This window comes from Falco rusticolus, chromosome 7 (assembly GCF_015220075.1).
Source record: "Falco rusticolus isolate bFalRus1 chromosome 7, bFalRus1.pri, whole genome shotgun sequence".
In the NCBI taxonomy this organism is placed as follows: domain Eukaryota; kingdom Metazoa; phylum Chordata; class Aves; order Falconiformes; family Falconidae; genus Falco; species Falco rusticolus.
In genome coordinates, this window is record NC_051193.1 from 13,734,324 (window position 1) to 13,753,054 (window position 18,731).

At 41.0% G+C, this 18,731-nt stretch overlaps 1 protein-coding gene across 1 annotated transcript in view; it reads right to left on the reverse strand.

The window, feature by feature from the left end:
• SH3GL3 (SH3 domain containing GRB2 like 3, endophilin A3) overlaps window positions 1-18,731 on the reverse strand; it is a 58,871-nt gene that overhangs the window by 3,448 nt on the left and 36,692 nt on the right. The window contains exons 2-8 of the mRNA XM_037394437.1: window positions 13,700-13,768; window positions 12,354-12,426; window positions 10,712-10,855; window positions 9,006-9,139; window positions 7,451-7,609; window positions 4,522-4,625; window positions 3,138-3,265 (exon numbers count right to left, since the gene is read on the reverse strand). Of these exons, the coding sequence (XP_037250334.1) occupies window positions 3,138-3,265; window positions 4,522-4,625; window positions 7,451-7,609; window positions 9,006-9,139; window positions 10,712-10,855; window positions 12,354-12,426; window positions 13,700-13,768 (811 nt within the window). The remainder of the gene's footprint in view (window positions 1-3,137; window positions 3,266-4,521; window positions 4,626-7,450; window positions 7,610-9,005; window positions 9,140-10,711; window positions 10,856-12,353; window positions 12,427-13,699; window positions 13,769-18,731) is intronic.

Here is an 18,731-nt window from a genome sequence, read left to right on the forward strand (position 1 = left end):
CTGTGCTTTCTGGAGTGTTACAGGAAGAAACCAGAATGCCATTCAGTGTTGGTTTGGTTTTTGTCTGTTTCCCCCAACAGATGTACCTGCATCTACTCTGCCTTCTATACATGTTGTATACGTATGGTAGCAACATTATACTTTCATAATCACACACTGGAAGCGTGCTAAGATAATTAACCCAAATCTCCCTCACAGCTGAGGTGAGTAAACACTTAGATGCTTATGTTAAATTCCAGCACATGGCAACCAGATCCATTTATTCCGTGTCATAGTCAAAGCTGACAAAAAGAATGAAAGGCATGATGTAATACAGCTTTTAAATAGTTCTGAAATGAGGCAGATGATGCTCGTAGCCACAGCTGATAAATGAGGATAACAATGAATTAGAACAAAAGTACAGATTTTTATCGGTGCTTAATCAAAGCAGCTAAATATTTCACAATATTAAAGTTAGGTTTCTGTGAATCTAACCCTGCAAACGTGTGCAAGTCATTAGTAGTAAATAATCCCCACGTGTTAGGGACTGTACAAAGGAAAAGACTACTTCTGCTCCAAGAAGCTGATACTTAGCTTGAAAAGCTATGCTGAAACACAGGAAAAGCCATTCCAACACTCAGAACCGAGCTGTGGTAGTTGTGCTGGATGTACCACAGCTTGCTTTGAACTGTCCTGTTGATTTCCATGGGTTCGCTGAATACTGAGATACCACTTACCTTGAGTGACAGTATGTGAGAAATCAGAGGTTTACGTTTTGATAGGGTCAATGTGTAAACAGGAGAATTTAGGCATGAAAGTGCTTGTTTGTGCAGAATGAAGAGGTCAGTTTTCTAAACTGAAAAAGGAGTGATCACGTACTATGCCCCCTATCACACGGAGACCTCAAAACATTTAGCAGTTCTGCTTAGAGCCACCTGGTTCACATTTCTAAATCACAGACCATAAACCCAACCTGTTTCATGATCCTGATTTAAACAGGAACAGAAAGGTTTCCCAACATACAACCAGGGCATATTGACCCCACTGCAGCTCCACAGAAATCCACGTGGATAACTTTTGAGTATGAAGAGAGAAGAGAGAAGGAACAATGACTTCACTGATGATTGTACCTGCTGGGGAGGTAAGCACAGCATCCACAGCTTCTCCAGGAGGAAAACAACGTAATACGTGGTCTTTTTGATATCACTAGCAACACTAAGCATAGCAAAGATTATTACATATATCCCATTTTTCTTTTTCTTCTCTTTCAGGTTGTTTTATTTCTTTTCCATTCTGACAGCACTGAGCAAGCGAAACAGTAAGTGAAACCCCATGATTTAGCGATAGGCAAACAGTTGATGCAACAGTCCATGAATGGAATCAATAAGGAAGGAATGAGCCACTTCTGTTCATCTTGGTGACCACTGGTCGTTTATATTTCTGTTCATTCATTGAATTTCAGCTCATTCAAACTGGGATTTTTCTTTAAATAAGTGGGCTGGAGGTAACCTTGAGAAGTCATCTAGTAGCCTGTCTTTGTCCCAAAGACAGGACTGATTACCCTTAAAGGACATCTCGGATCATTCATGGCAATGATGAACCACTGTAACATGGTTTGAAACTCTGGATTGACACACTAGTTTATACACAAATACTCAACCTGAATCTCCTTTCTCCACTGCACATACAAAGCAGAAAAATGAAAGCCTGTATAACTTGACAGGTAATTGACAGGGGCCTAGAAATCTGACGCTAAATCTTTAATAAAGGTTGCTACGGTTTTGCTACTTTCATCCAGATGTGCTGTGAAAATAACTAGGAAGCTACTGATTACTGCAAACATCCCCAGTGCTTTGAATGAAATGTGTCCTTGTACCACGTGTCTTAGGAACCAGTGGTCTGAACTGAGAGTGTGCAAAGAGGGGATTGTCTCCCTCAATCCCACATTTGACAGCAAGACAAAAACTGCTCTCAGCATTCGGGCAGCACGGGGAGCTTCCCTAACACACCCCCAAGTATCTTGAAGCACAAAAGAAACAAATCAAGGAACAGGATCTTGCCGGGTGGATTTTTTGCTGCCAAACTGCTGCAAATCCCTTTCAGTATGGATTGTATAATAGATTCATCTTGTAGCAGAGTGCAAGAAAATTAAAGAGACGTTAGAAGGAGCGTGAAGTTACAGCTCCAGGCTTTCTTCTTTCACCTTTAGTTCTCTCATTTCTCTCCCAGCAATCTTTAAATAGGAATGAGACTGGAGGGAAGAGGAAATTGGAGAGGGGGACAGGGGGAAGCAGCTTCAGAAAAAGATCCTAGACACCATGCCAAGTACAGAAGGGAACCTTTGGCTCAATTCTTCCCCTGTATTTTCCTTACAAATAATGTTTATGGAAAAATTTGGCTTTTTCATTCTCTTTTCTTTGCATAGGCTGGTGTTTTGGGGATTTTTTTATTGGTCTTCTCTCATCGTGCACTGTAGCCATTAAGGAAACAGGGCAAAATAATTTTATCGAGATGAGGAAAAGCCATTTCAATTAACATCGTAACCTGACTAATTATTACCATTCACATAACTTTCAAGGGCTTTCAACGGTTGACTTTTTTTGTGGAATCAGGGCCAAATCAAAGGAAGGGATCCTACTCCCACACCAATAGGTACTTAAGTACTTCAGTTCATAAATGCACCCACTTTGGTGCATACTTTAGGGGACAGTAAAGTAAAATATGTTAAACGCAGAAACTTTACATGGCTAATACTTCAGATCCTCTGCTTGTCATTTATGGTCTCAGACTGTGAAGAGAAATCACCATCTGGAGATATTCCAGACAGTGATCAAACACACCCACCTTAGGCATCTGTCTTTGCAAGAAATCAACTGTTTTCTGCAAATGCCTCTCCCTCTCTCTCCTCCCACCCTCAGTGGCAGCACAGAGAACCTAAAAGGCCAAGCAGAATGCCACACCTAAATTTCAGATGGGCGAGAGACTGTTGAGAGGAACCCTGCTTCACATTCCATTCCCAAATCTAGGAAACAAACTGGAGTCAGATGCACAGATACTGATGCCTCATGGATCCATTGTTCTCACGGTACAAGGAAGACATCAAGGAACAATCCGGCAAAACATCCATAGATGCCTTAATTCTGTGGCCGTAGACTTACCTGATGATTTTATGGAAGAACTATAGGCAATCCCATTGTGCTGCTGATTATCACCAGTTTCCAGAGTTGTAGTTATTACAGGCTTTGGCTTAAATTCACGTTTAGGCCGACTAGATGCTACATTTATTCTGGAACACACAGAAGAGTGGCAAAAAGTTGACCTTGAAGGAAGAAATACTTACAGAGCTTACACTCAGGTTCAGTGCTTTGGTGTTTGAAAGGTGGAGGGAAAAAATCCCCACCTTCTGCTGGTTTTGCTTTTAGGCTTTTTGGGGGAGGCAGGCAGGGCAGGTTTATTCACTAAATGCTGCTCAATTCCTGTGCGGTACTTGAATTTCAGCAAGTCCCTATTTTATTTAATGCTTTGGTCCCGCTGACAGAGGCATAAAGCTTAACAGCCTGAGTTTGAGAAGTGCTGAGCATCCACAGCTGCCACTGAGTTCAGCACAAGTTCCAGTAACGAGCTCTCTGGAAAGCTCAACTGCAAATGACATATGCAGAAACCCAGCCAGGACAGAGGTCCAGGGACTGCAACTCACACGTTGCCTTTTTACTAGAGAAAATGGGAAACAACCGTTTGGTCAGCACAACTGTCTCAGTACCTCTTCCTGTATGTGCATGTGGCCCAGCTGAGACCTCCTTGTCTCACTGGTCCCTCCAGCTGGGATGGTGCAGGGTGCCTACAGACACAGCTACCCCTGTGCTAATACAGCCACCACGTCCACCCTGACCTCAGGAAAGCCTCAAACAGTTCTCTCGACTCCATGACTGTCATGTTAGACTATGCTACGGTGACACTCAAGTCATTTATTTAAGTCTCCTGTTCTCTGCTGGTTCTCTGAGTGACGTATAACAAATTAATCACGGCAGCATTTTTTTTCTTCTATTAGGATAGCACAAAGTACCTGGGCCTTTCATAAGTGCATTACACCACAGCTGTGTCCCTAAGCAGCTAGCCATTTCCCTGCTCTGCCGCAGAATTTTGTTATACCCCTTAATCTCAAAAAAAAAAAAAAAAAAAAAAAAAAAAAAAAAAGCCACCTTCTCAGCAAAGCCTCCAAACACAACTCAAAGTATGCACGTTTAAATAAACCTGCAAACAAATGGAGGCTATCCTGATGAACCTCCACAGATGTGAATGAGAGATTCTGCACACACTCACAAGCTTTCTGGGCATGTCCTGCATGACATTAAAAGGCTCAAAGCACAGCAAGAAGTTGCCAGGTGGCAACGGTTTAAATCCATGAAGTCCAGTAAGGCACAGAGCGCAGCAAATGTGCATCCGTGAGATGGTGCTACAAGATCTGTTGCCTCCATGACTTTTCACATCCATGAACCTTAGCTGCAAAAGAGGTTCAAAATTTTCTGACAGGTTCAGTCTTACCGGTTTTGCAGCTTGCTCTGCAGATCCTCCAAGATTTCTGTGGATTGTTTATGGTAATCTAGTGCTGCTTCTACAAACACAGCCAACTGGCTAACTTGTTCTACCTGAAATACAGAAGAGGAAAATAGCTGTAAGGAACCTGCAGTACATTCAGCTGAAGGATGAACAAACAGATCATTTAAATCATGGTATCTCAAAAGACCACGATACCTCATGGAGGCTATTGAAAAAGAGCATTACGTGATCCTATCGAAGAAATTGCCAGTTGGAAACTGAACAAAACTGAGGTGTAACTTCTAGCTCACTAACTCAGGGCTGGGTCCTTGAGTCATTTCCTTTCACAATGTGCAAATCCCTTCTGCTTTCAACTTCCAAGCCAGCTGTCTGTCAACACCCCAGCCCAAAACATTTAAAAGGACATGACCCATTAGCAGGTGAAAGTGGGGCTTTTCTGATCAGCAGTGTTGGAAGAAATTACACTGTGACAGCTCTTATGACTCAGACCCATTGGTGTTTATTAGCAATGTTTACAAACTACAGCTCTGAAATTATCTGGACTTACCTCAGTAGATGGCAGCATTTATAAACCAAGAAATGAAACATGATTTATCTGCTTGAATTTAAAAAGTATCAGCCAATCATTCAAAAATACGAACGCTGAGGAAAGGGAGAATGTGAAGGAGAAAGGAAAACAAAAATACTTTTATTCATGAGGTAACAAATAATCTCATTCCCCAAACACAAACTGAAAAGTTCAAGCTGTACTGGGGATGGAGCAGTAACAGATATTTATTTGTCCTTGTCCTTTAAGACAACATTAAGAAGACAGACTGCAAGAAGTCCGACATGTTTCCATTCCATCACAATGTCTTCAGACATTGGATCACAAGAAGATATCGGAGTGAACTTTCTGCAAATGTTTTATGGACCCATGGTAACGTTGTGCTATACTTTGTCTGCTTTTACTCGGTTAAAAAGATTATTGGAAATTCTGCTGGGACTCCAAGAGAGCCCAGCATTGTCACACAGCATTCAGAAATGAAATGCACAGAACCAAATCAACAGCTGATACAATTCCATCACAGTCAGAAGAGAGTAACGTAAACCAGCTGAGGGCAACACACAAAGTGCCTGGGGTTTGGATGGGGTGGTCAGAGAAAGCGGATAGACAAGGACTATCCAAACAAGATGACTGAAAGCCAGGACAGATACAGAGTTGTGGATTTGGAGAAGAGAGACAGAGACTGGGAAACCTGAGGAACTAAAAGCCACTGAGCAAGAGGAGCCTGAGCCTGGCTGAGTGGGAAAGGCAGGAAGATGGATCTGATAAGTAGCGCATGCAGTCGTGTCTATGTGGGAGGTCTGGAACTAGCTACGCAAAATCCTGAGAAAGAAATGTGGATCGGGACTGAGCCTGGGAAAGGCACCTGGCAAGATGGCTCAGAGAACAGAGACTGAAGGGCAAGGAGACCAAGAAAGGGAGCCGTATGGGGAACTGGAGAGGATCGGAAGGAAGCGATTGCAGTTAAGATCTCTGCAAGCCCAGTGAGACAGCCTGGGGTTAGACAACAAGGCTGTAATGAGAAGGTTGGGGAGGACAGACTAGGTCAGCATGGAAAATGGGAGGGAAGACGCACACAGTTTTCTTTACACAGAAACAACAGAAAGTGGGTAGGGAAAAAACCTCAAAGGGACATCCTTCCCTTCCCAAAGAAGAATTAGTTACGTTAGACAGTATAACTCATCAGTTCCCTAGCGGCTCAGCTAAACCATTTTAACGCATGAACTGTTTTATCCTCAGTTTGATGCTCTGACTAACAATAAACACCATTTGAAACATTTCTCAGCTGCTTAGGCAAGGCCACATTATAAACCACACACTACAACCAGACAACTGGCAGAGCCTACAATGGAACAGTGTGCTGAAATTGTTGATGGGGTATTTTACATTTTTGGTTGCCCTCAAATAACTTGCACTGGTAAAACAGCAAGAGGCTTACTGACTTACACACTGCTGTAACAAATGTGTTCCACTCACAAACAGTTTAGGAGCTACAGGCTAGTTTATAACTGGCCATTGCATGGGTGTGCATAGAGGAAGAAGTTGTTCGCAATTGAATATTCCCACTTAACAGCTCCTCTTTGTTGCAGTTTGCTCACAGAAGACAGCAGACTTCTTACTTTCCGAGTGTTTTCTGTGATGCTGTATCTACATAAGAGAAGGCTTTGGAATAGGCCAAACAGGTCCAGTTCCCTTGTCTACAGCTCCATGTTTACATGGCAGAAAGCACGCCCTGCTGTTCCTCTGTGCGGAGGCAGAAGAGACTATTATCCTGAATGACCACAGCTGCTCCTTATTTAAATGTAATTTCACAATGGACTTGGACTCTGAGCCAAAGTCCAGGTACCTGAGCCCAAGCCACAAATAAACTCTACGGAATAATTTTCAAAAGTCAAATACTAATAATAATGATTTTCAGAGGTAAAATCATTCAGAGATTTCAAATCAGCAGCAAAGTTTTGGTGATAAGCGAACTACAATTCAGAAAGCGCAGGGTACATACCCTTGCTCATAGTTTCAGCAGCAGGTCTATGACTATGTCAGTCTCCCAACCTTCACCTCCCACGGATCAGGCTGCATTCTACTCTCAGATAGTTCATTGCTCATAGATCAAAAAAACTACTTAAGACCTCTGTGACAATCTCGTCTGAGCCACCGTATCTGCAGAAGAAATTCCTGGATTCTTGAGTTCTCCCACTTACTGCTGTGCATTACGTCCTTCTCTGACAGGAGATGAAAAGAGGGAAGAGGCACACTTTGGGCTTTCAGACCTTACCTCCTATGAAGGATGGGACAAGCTTTATCCAGTCCCACAAACACTGCCCTCCTGGGTGTACTGCAGCAAACAAAAACGCAGGACAGACTTACATCATTTTCTAAGAAATTGAACATGCTTCTTTCAGCCAGTTCCTTTGACTCTTCAAATTTTTCTACTGCTTGTTTAACTTCTTCATCTGGTATCTTTCCAAAACGTTTCTTTTTATAATCATAATCCAAACGGCGTCCTTCTAGTTTCTTCAGATGATGCTAAACAAGACAGAACATTTATGAGAAGGTCCAAATGGGACATGCCCAAACGCACACAGTGTGATTTAAGGAAATTTCAGTTATGGATGCAAATATATGCAGCATCAAAGAAATACAAGGCTGAGAAATTATCCAGGTCATCCCTTTGATCTAGGTCAGCATTAGGTCAGGCTAGAACTGTATACATGAATGAAATTTTAAATAAGCAGCCATTTGCTAACACTTGGGCAATCCGTTATCTTGATTTGCTAAACTTGGGCATCTCACTCATGGACTTCACTAAATGTATGATACCTGTGATTCCCTATATGAGGAGAAAGATCCGATATAAGTATATGTGAGTCTCCTTATTCAATGTTTAATTCAGATTTACCTCTTGAATTATTCGCAGTATGACAGCTAAAAGTCAAAGAGTTATTTTCCCTTCTGATTACATAAGCAGTGGTCTAACAAATCTTGTATTCTTGCTTGCTTTCTTAGTTGTCAACTTGACACTTCTATCTGATACAACTACACAAGCTTTTCTGTTGCCAAAAATCACGGGACTGACAGACTTAAAGAATGGACTCAAAGTGACAATACAAAATGCTCACTAAAGCTAACGTCAAACACTTTCTTTTCATCAGTTCAGAAGAACTATAACAAAACCCAGTTATCTATATAGGAGACAGCTACAGACATCAAGACATTATTACCATCTTTTTCTATGCTTTCCACATCCATTTATGTGTAAACAAATAAAATAACTTTCATTTCTGCATTTCATCGGGGTTTTAACTTGCTTATTACCCACGTCTATTGGAATTAACAGACTCAAACAAAGACTGCCTGGCTTTCTTTGAGCTGTCACATTGTAAACAAAAGCACTGAAAAACTCAATTCTAAAGGTTAAAAACGTGTTCCTCCACTTCCTGTATTTTTCCTACAGCAGTATATGGCACTTCAACATTTTATGGCACTTTTCAAATCATTCTGTGATTGCCCTGAATAGCTTTTTTCAACAGTTATATTCATCCTCCAGTACAAACAGCTTTAGGCTGACAGAAAGGGCAAGATAGGATAATCAGTTGCAGTAACTCACAGCCCACTCGCATGTTCACAAGAATTAATAAAAATGTCAGTTAAAATATAATAGCAGAAAAATAAAGAATATAATTTTTTTCACTATCCTTCTTGTACTGAATGTACAAGCAATACAGCAAGCTTAGTAATTTGTACAAGTGAGAAATAGCCAGGTATTGAGTTTAAGCAGATTTCATCACCGTTTTGCTAGAGACACAAACTTAAACGCAGTGGAATGTATTTACTTTATTATTTTCAAGAAAAATAACTCAGGGAAGTAGAGTTTGACTGACTCAGATTATTGATAAGTGAAGCTTTACCCTGGAAAACTTACCCCAATCTCTTTTAAATCTTTGTCCTGCAATAACTGTAGAGGATCAATAAAATTTTGTTTGACATTAATATCAAGAGAGTCCTTCACCTCTGCCATTTGCTTCATGCTCTCACCAGCATCCAGTAGTGCAAGGCCTATGGTAAAGAACAGGCTACTTATATCTCAATACATGTAAAACCAGAAAAATTGTCCTATGAAACAGCTATTTCAAATAGGTATCTATTTATCTGTTGCAGGCCCTCAAAGAGTAAAAAAAAATAATGCAACCTATGTACTTGCTTGTCCCTACAGAAAATTAGAAATGGAAAATTCTTGTTCCAAAGTATACTTTTTTTTTCCTGAAGGGCATCAGGGAAAAAAAATAATACTCTTTTCCCTACTTAATTTGCCTAGGTTACAAACCTCCTCCATTTTGAGAACTGCAAACCAAGCTGGTTAATTTGTACGTTAGTGATATTAGGAAATACACAAAAAGTGAGTAACTTTTTAATCACAAAATTGTGTTTTACAGCTTTCTCATATACTACATGCTTTTTTCCCCAGACCTCATGTTGGTGAAAATTTTTGCTACCTTTTTAAAACCACCTATTTAACATAGTTCTATATTTTATTAAGCATGTAAGTATCAGCAGGCAGCACAGTGTTTGAAATATTCTTTCCCCTTTCCTAGTTTTATTTAGCATCCCTGTTGCTTTTGCAAAAACACAAAAACATGCAGCTCACAGAAAAGTTGTGCCACTTCACCTTTTGTGAGGAAAATACAAGAGTCTCTGGTTATCAGCAGCATCCTTCCTATGCAGCACCTACATGGACTTGAGTGTGAGGTCCCTACACCTACACAGCTGTTACTATTTCAAGACAACCACTGTGTAAAAACGCAGATACTACAAACAGTACATAACAAAGCCAGCCAAGTCTGTATTGGCTTCTGCACAGTCCCAGCCCACACGACTCTCTCCTAGCCCTATTTGCCTCTCTTTCCCCAATCCAGGATTCTCCTTTTCTCATGTATTTGTCCCAGGTTCTCTTTTAACCCCAGCCATCTCAAAAAGCACCCACTGAGTAGCTCTGTGACAACACTTCAGATTCATTCCAGTCAAGCCCACTGAGTATGCATCCTTAGAAAGCAAGGACTCTATCAAGATTTTGGCTGTGAAGTACCAGCATATATTGAGAGGAAATAGGGAAGATTTTATTTACCAAAGAATTGTAGCATGGCCGAGCTAACGTTAATTTTCATGAAAACAAGAAAATGCATATTTAACATGCACTGCTCTAAAGCACAGAAATACCAGAATGTTATTTAAAAAAAAAAAAAAATCACCCAAAGAAAGTTACTGTTTATTTTTTTCTATGAGAAAATTTTCTCTTGGTTTACTTCTCAAATATAGGGTAAACATTTTTATGTAAAGGTTAAAAGAAATACATTGCATCTAAGAATAACCCTAAATTATTTAGGTTTGGCAACTTAGAAACTAAATATGAATCATCAGACAGCACCAGTAACAGCGTTATCAAATCCACCTGCAATAGAGGTGGACAAATATGCAGAAGTATCATGTTTCATTAATTATCTCAATCACCCCTGATCACTGTACCTAACTTCCCATCTTACCTGCAGTAGCTATTTACATCAGTTACCTCACTGAGTAATATTCTGCAAAGAACTATGCTGAAATATTCACAGAAGAGATACACAAACTCACCAAACATAGAATCATCGCCAAGCTCTCTGCCATACCGTATCATGCAGTCTCCTAGAAGTCCCTCTGTCTGGGGATAGCCTGTGGTTTTAACTTGTCCTCTGATCTTTGACATAGTGTTCAGCATTCCCAGTTTGGCTCTGTATGCTAAGGAAGACATAAAAAAAAGAAGAAAAAAAAAGTTGTAAAAGCACTTTTAAAACTAATATATTTCAAGAATAAATCATTTAACAAGGAATGTCACAAAGTAAGTCACTAAGCTGGTCTGTTAGATCCGTAAGTTTTTTGTCAGTACTTCCTAGTCAGAAGCTGAAGTAAGATTCCATTCAACAATATGGGTCATATGAAACTGGTTTTTATTCCCAACTGAATAAGCATCACTTCTCCAGACAGATACATAGCGGCCATGGGAGGGCTTGTCATCTTCTGTGTATATTCACCGACACTCACATTCCTTTTCCTATTTCTGCGTGTGAACTCCTTGATTAGAAGTACTAGCAGAAAGCAAACGTGGAATAGATACAAGCACAGCCAAAGCCAGTTTCATGCTCTCCCTCCCTCTCATGCTTTTGAGAACTTTGCATAACCTATCCCTGCTCCCCTCTTTTTCTTTTCATTCCAGTATCAAGACAGTAGACATGTATTCTGCAGAACGGCCTGGTACATACAAATTAACCTACTGTTATCTTGCATGTATCATAACAAAAACATGCATTTTTTTCTCAGCGTTTTTCCGATCTACTCCTTACTATTATCACTCAACAGCTTCTTCAACACAGTAGCAGCCGTGGGCAGGGCATTCCCGAGGAATGTGGACCATGGTTACTAGATTCATCTTGAACATGCTGGCTGGGCCTTGGCAAAGCACCGAATCCTACTATCCTTATGTAGATATAACCCATTAAACTTCTTCAGGGACGTGCATCTCATACGGTACTCACAAGAGACTGCTAACTGAAGTCACTGGTGTAGCCGACTAAACAGGAATTCAGTCAGACAGTTCTCAAAAAATGAAGGTTCTTCCAACAGCTGGTTGGACAGTGAAGCAAGGTTGTAACAGATACATTTTGTGATTGACTACAAATGTAAACGTGTCTCCTTTCCTGTTTCTTAAAACAACATTTGAAAAACCTCTATTAACTGATGATCCAAAAATCCACTGAGACCTAGCGCTGTCCAGAATATACGAAACTTCATTCAAATACCGGGTAAGCAAGTAACAGCCATGGGGTACACAACAACACAAGTGTACCCATGGGGTATACAACCACCAGTACCTCCGACGGCAGCAGCCTGTGAGTTAAATTCAGTGGCTTTTTATATCTCTGCTAAAAAACCAATACATGTTGGCATTCTCTTCACTTCACATCCCATTTCAGGAAATCCAGCACCACAGGCCCAAGCTGTCCAAGACATGCATGCACAATCTACACACGCCCAGGTGCACTCCGCTGCAAGTTGAATGCATCTCAGATCACACTGCACATAAACTTCACAGTTGTTCGTTGCACATAAAGGTAAAGTTCTCTAGAACACCCGGAAGCCTCACAATGATGACCTAATTAGCTTTTCTTTACCCAAGATGAATTTCCAAGTAAAAAAAACAATGTTCAGCAAAATCCAACACCTATTGCTCCTATCCTACCTGGATTTGGCTGAAGATACTCTGTGGATTTGGACAGAAGCTCCGTTACAGCTTTATTAGTAACATCAATTTTCTGAAAAAGAAAGGCAACACAGTTACCAAAAAGCAAATCTATTACTAGAAAGTTTATAATTTAATTATAGACAGAACATACTATTCTAGATGATGATGAAATTTTATTTAAAATAAAGCAAATATTGTAGCTTAAAATAAATACCCATGTCATAGTCATGACAGGATTTTACCAAAAGCATATTAATTGGCAGGTAGTACTGGGAAGGAGTGAAGGTATGTATCAAAATGTGGGCTTGCCTTTCCAGCCTATCACTCTCTGACTACAACTAATACACTCTAGACTACAATCTTCTTGCCAGCCCAGCTGTTGTCACCAAGACTGCTTTTCTCCACAGGTGAAAAAGACTGAACATATGCCGCACAATCCTGGGGTCAGGGCCATTTAGAACAGCAGTTTGCACTGTCTTCCCATTTAATAGTTTCCAAAATGCTATAAAAGTCACATTTCTGATTTGTTTCCCCTCTCCTCCCTTAGGGTCTGCACATTATTTTCCCCCTTATAATGCAGAGAAAGGAAATAATTATCTGTAGCCAAAGAAACTGAAACGTAGAAACCTGTTTAGAGCATAAATTCAGAAGTACGTGTTGGAAAAAAACAACTCCTACAAGAATTTTTTCCTCTGTCTGCCAACAATAAAAGCTGTGACCTAGGTCTACTATGAACATTAAAAAACACACAGAGACATGGGCAATAAAAAAAAAGCACATAAAAGCTGAAAAAGAGAAACTGACAGTAACGTTGCTTAATTTGTAACACAACTAACAAGTGGATGGCAAACATCTCAATTTCCCCAACAATTCACGTAAATTTCTGAGCATGGATTTAAACCAAGAAATATAATCCTCTATCAAGAGAAAATCTGACCCTAGTAATTAAGATTTTTATCATGAATAATATCGGATGTGAAGGCTTTGTGATATTTACAAAGGCTCACTAAACACTGGAGACTTCCCTCTTTAATCTCCCACACAGACAGAGGAGAAAGGTCCCTCCTGGTGCTCTGCACCATTCTTGGAGGAGATTCTCTTCACTCTCAAAAGGTGTCAGTCGAACCTGCTTCCTCTGCTTACACAGCCTCTGCAGATGTCCCTCCGCCCCTGGCTGAGCTGACAAGGCTCAAGGACAAATCTGCACTTACACATTTCTGTTTGGAAGCACATGGTGGGGTTTCCCCCCAGGTAAATCTACAATACCATCCTAACACTTGGAATATGAAACATTTTTGATTCTGCAATAGCTTAATATTGAAAAACGCGTTAACTTTCCTTACCCTTTCCATCTCTTGAAATTCTTCATCTAACTTTGTTCCTTCTGCTCCACTTATTTTTTCACTGAACAACTGTAAAAAGATAAATTTAACAAAAAAAAAAATATTCAATTACAAAATATATATCTCAGAGTTACGCAGATTCAGTCCAGATTAGAAAATATGCAGCGACTGTTTGAGGCAACTGTACAAGAGAAGAGTGACCTTAGTCTTGGAAATGAAGCACTGATTTCAAGAGACAAAGATACCCGATATGAATTTATAACAGGCAAACAAAAAAATCACCTACGCTGCAGACTTCAGGCATAGGGACAAGAATCTGACTGCAGGTAAGCCTAGAGTAACATTTTCAAGTATCTCTCTCCAGCTCTGTACTTCTGCGTACGTTCTGGTCGTGTGTACCATTAGGTTCAGGGACACAGCTCCCATTCCTGCTGCTGGGGGTTGTGTGCAGTTCTATGGAAGGAACAGACTCATGAAAAATGCTGCACTGTGACCCACCTGTGTGACTGAGCATCTTTACGATGCTGAAAACAAAAATGCCATGCATTCTTCAAAAACTCAAAGCACCCGTTTTAAATAGAGAATTTTAGTGAACCTTTTTAAGACGGCTGAAATATTATCCAACTCCTGTGTAAAAACTCCAGGATGTCAGACAGGAGTTTGGTCCTCACTGAGTAAACTTGGCTAGGGATAAGCACTCAAGCAGAACTCAGCTATCTGCTTCTTGCAGTGTGTGAAAAGCAAGCCAGATCCTCACCTGGTGTGAAACAGCCTTGAAAGCATCACTCCACTATGACAGATGTGGTTTAACACATATTCAACAAACATTAATTCCTAGGATAACTCCTGTAAAAATAACTACACATTTCTCTGTTTTAATTGACTTTTACCAATGAATCTGTAACAGCGTAATGTAAAATCCAGGCCTAGCTCACTGACTGCTGGCGTTCCCCAAACCTGCCCCCAATAAAGCGTGTTGTTCGTCCTCAGTACCTTCAAAAGGGAATTCATCTCACTGAATTAAAAAAGCCTTGGGGACCTGCATAATCTGAAAACGGGTCACGTCTCTTTGTAGTGCAATGGCTCCCTCTTCCCCGTCACAGCCTGCCCTGCACAGGTGTGGAGGGGGCACGCTGCCTTGCCAAAAACCAGCGATGAGCTGATGAAGCAGAGCTGGGAGCTCAGTGGCAGCTGACCTTGCATCAATATCACTACTACCACACAGCCAAAAGAACAGACCTGCTTAGGGGAAAATGTGAGTTCAAAGAGAGCTGTACTGCTTATTATTTCTATTGGCTCTACAGTAGGATTTACATTCTTTATGCTTAATATATGCCAAGCAGACCACAAACTTGTCAAGATTCTCTCTCTTCCAAAGCACTGGCAGAACAAGCACAAAAGCAGATAAAACAGAGATGAAGAAGCCCAAGTACCAGTGAGTTCCTGCAGGTCATCATCTTGCTGCTGTAAGACATCACAGCAGAGAAGCAACCTGAGGCCACACACGAAGCGGGACAGTGCCCAGGTCTCTGCAGGGAGAAAGGTGCATGAAAAGGCTGCACGAAAAGCAGCCTGTCAGAAATTGTGCAGCTTCTTTGTGCTGGCTGTTTCTATCTCCTTTCTGTGCAATGTTAATTCCTAAAATAATCAGTGCCATTTTCCAGTGCCTTACACATGTTTTCTTTCTCCAGCAGGCAATGAACAGTTCTGTGGTTTCCTGAAACCTCTCATGGTGATCCCTTTTCAAAGGCTGAGTGCAGTGGGGGAATTATCCTTCCCAGGCTGAAGCTGCAAAAACCACATTCAGTAGCAATCCATAGCTGTCTCATTACAAATAATCCATTTGTATGTTGGCAAAGAATAAATGCACTGAAATAACATGACTGCTCAACTGTGAAAGCATAATTAATAATTACTGCACCAAATGACTAAAATAATGAAACGCCCTGCACTTGGAGAGAACAGATCTGAATGTTATAACAAGAAGCAAAAGTGGATGAGCAGAAACTACGGACACTAACAGTAATGCCAGACAGAAAGAAACCCCAAACAAACAAGTCCACTGGCTCATTGGAAAGCCAACAAAGATAGTCTGAAAAAATGCGATTTCTCATCAGCTGCACTGGAAGTTGGTATGTTTTCAGTAAATGTCTTTGGGCATATGCTATTTATCCCTGGCTTACTGATGACCGTACATGGTCACACACACTTTCCTTGAGTAATAGTCTCAAACTTTGGCTTCCTGTGTCGTGGCTGTGTTTGCCAGGATTGCAGCTGCCGATCCAAGGGTTTGTGCTTGGCTGGTGCATCTGTGCTCCCAGTGCAGACAGGCACGCGCCGCAGCGCCGGGCTGCAGCCTGCTCGCCCTCTTTGCACATCTGCTCAAATGCTGCCACCCATGTTTAGTTTTGGTTTCTCTTCTGAAACGTTGCAAAACTCATCACTGTGTTTTGAATGGATAAAATCTGATGCCACTCACAGAAGGAGAAAATATCTGTGGCAACACCGAGTCACTCCTTGCATGGGGATCACTGGACTTGCTGAAGTACATGCTTTCCTTACTCCCTGCTAAGTTAGATCCCAAAAGTCACAGAACGACTGAGACTGCACCAGCTTTCAGAAAGATAGAGATATTCTGCATCTACAATTTGCAGAGGAGAATGGAGTAATTTAATTAACGACTTGGATGATGGGATAGAATACCTCTCAGAGTCTAGAAGAGACCAGCGTGGGAGGGAGTAATTGATACACAGGATGGTGGGGCTGCTCTCATAAAAGCCTTCACAGGCTGGAAAAAAATGGGCTGACCAGAACTTCATGAAGCTCAAATGCAGCTGCCCTACGCTTGCAATGGAATGTCCCCATGCAACAGTACAGGCTGGAGGACAACAGGCTGTGAAACAGCTCTGCAGAGTAGCACCTGTTGTAAGGTGGTTGGAAAAAAACCCCAGCTTATCCGGAACTTAAGTCAGAAGCATGCCCTTGAGGTAAAGAAAGCCAACCCCACACTGGGCTTTATTAGCAACATCACAGACAGCAGGTCCAGGGAAGTGGTAATTTCCCTCTATTTAGCACCTGTGAGACCAGATCTGCAGTACGCATCCAGTTTGGCCTCCCCAGTACAAGACACCGACGTCCTGGGTGAGTCTGGTGGCGGACCACTGATATGAGCTGGGGACTGGAGCACATGGCATACAAACAGAGCACTGAGTTTGTTTGTTCAGCATTTTGAAGAGGTTAAGTGGGTATCTATATAGGGGGAGTATGAAAACTTGGAGCCTGAATCATGCACAAAGACAGTAAGCAACGGTCACAAGCTGGAAAACAAGAAATTCAGACCTGTTAAAAAGGAAAGAAAAAAGAAGAAAAAACACCAAGAGGATGGTTAAACACTAGAGTTGTCAGAAGTTGTGGACCTCCCACACACGACGACATTCAAGCCTTGCCTAGACAAGGCCCTGCTTCAAGGGAGAGGCTGAAGTAGATGCTCGCTGGAGGGCCCTTCTGACCTACGGAATTAGAATGGGAGTCAGGTATTTACAGCAACATGTGAATGCAACTCCACAGAGCCAGCCACAGGATCTGCTGACACTGTTTCATGCAGACACTAAGAATAACCTAACACACACCTACGTCTCGGAGCAAAAGCAATGACCGTATGAAAAAGAACACTTTCCTGGTTCTACACTTATAATACTTCTATTTTTAACGCAAGAAAACACTTCTTCAATGATATTTACTCTGAGCTTTAATTTCCTTTGAAAAAGGAGACTACCTCAGTGCTCAGAGAGATGCCACAAAGAATGATTCCTTAAAGTCTATAAGCTGTCTGCACTCCTGACAGTAAAAATTGGTATCAAGTTCTGATGGTTATCATTAAATTTTACACCACTACAGCTTATTTCATTCATCTTTATATAATCAGGATTGGCTTTACTGTTCTTGCATTTAGGAACACAAAAGCTTTTGTTCTGATCATACTGAATTTAGGAGTTGTAAAACTAGCATCACCACTCTCCCAATTAAAAGTCACAGGATATCCAATTAATTATTGAAAACGGATGCACAAAGGAGACAGCTGCTGAGTTTTAGTTCTCTGACTATTTGCTGAGCATCATTTACATGCATTATATCAAGCTGCAAAATGCTTTGAACTTAAATAGAAGCATGCCCAACTGTGGGGCTGTGTAATTATGTGGCAGTATCTATCAGTTTTTTACAAGTCAGCTAATCAAAGGCAAAACTGCTACCATCACACAAGGCGTGTAACTCTGAGGGAGCTTGGAATTACTTGTACAGGAAGAATCTTTCATCTCCAAATTTGGAAGCTGGGTGCCACGGATTCAGCACCTTTTTGCTAGACAGGGCCAGAGCTAGAATTTGGAGCTGTGAAAAAAACCAGTTCCCACCATGGGGGCCACCACTACCTTACTATTCCACTGCCAGGTCAGACGCTAAAGACATCCACTAGTCATATTTCTGGTGGAGCTGATTAGATTTCATCTGGATCAAAATTTACACCCAGAAAACCTGTAAAATGAGAACAATTTCTTCCTCTCATGTGTCTGTGCAACCCCCTCCATCACACTTGATGCATTAGAGTTCGTGGGGAGAAAAAACTCAGCCACTGTGTTACCACCTCTCATTTGTAGTTACGTGCTATACCAAACTACCTTTTACTGTAAAACTTGCATGCTCTAACAGGAGATAGCCTTTTTGCCTAAAGAAATACTGCAGTTTGTAGACAAACTTACTTGTAACTTCTTTCTAGATGCTACTGTTCTATTTAATATGGAAAAGTTAAGTATCATGATGTCTTATAAACAATCTAAAAGTCTCTGGTGGGCTTATGTGGAATCTTCTAGGACGACAAATCTGGAAAAAAAACAGACAGGTTTTGAAAGAAACCCCTCCAGATATCGTGATTGCTATTTAAGTTCTGTATATCCAGCTATTGTTCAAAATGAAAATTGCAATTTTGTTACACAGTCTTTTAAGACTAAATATTTATCTGCTAGGGAATTTATATTCC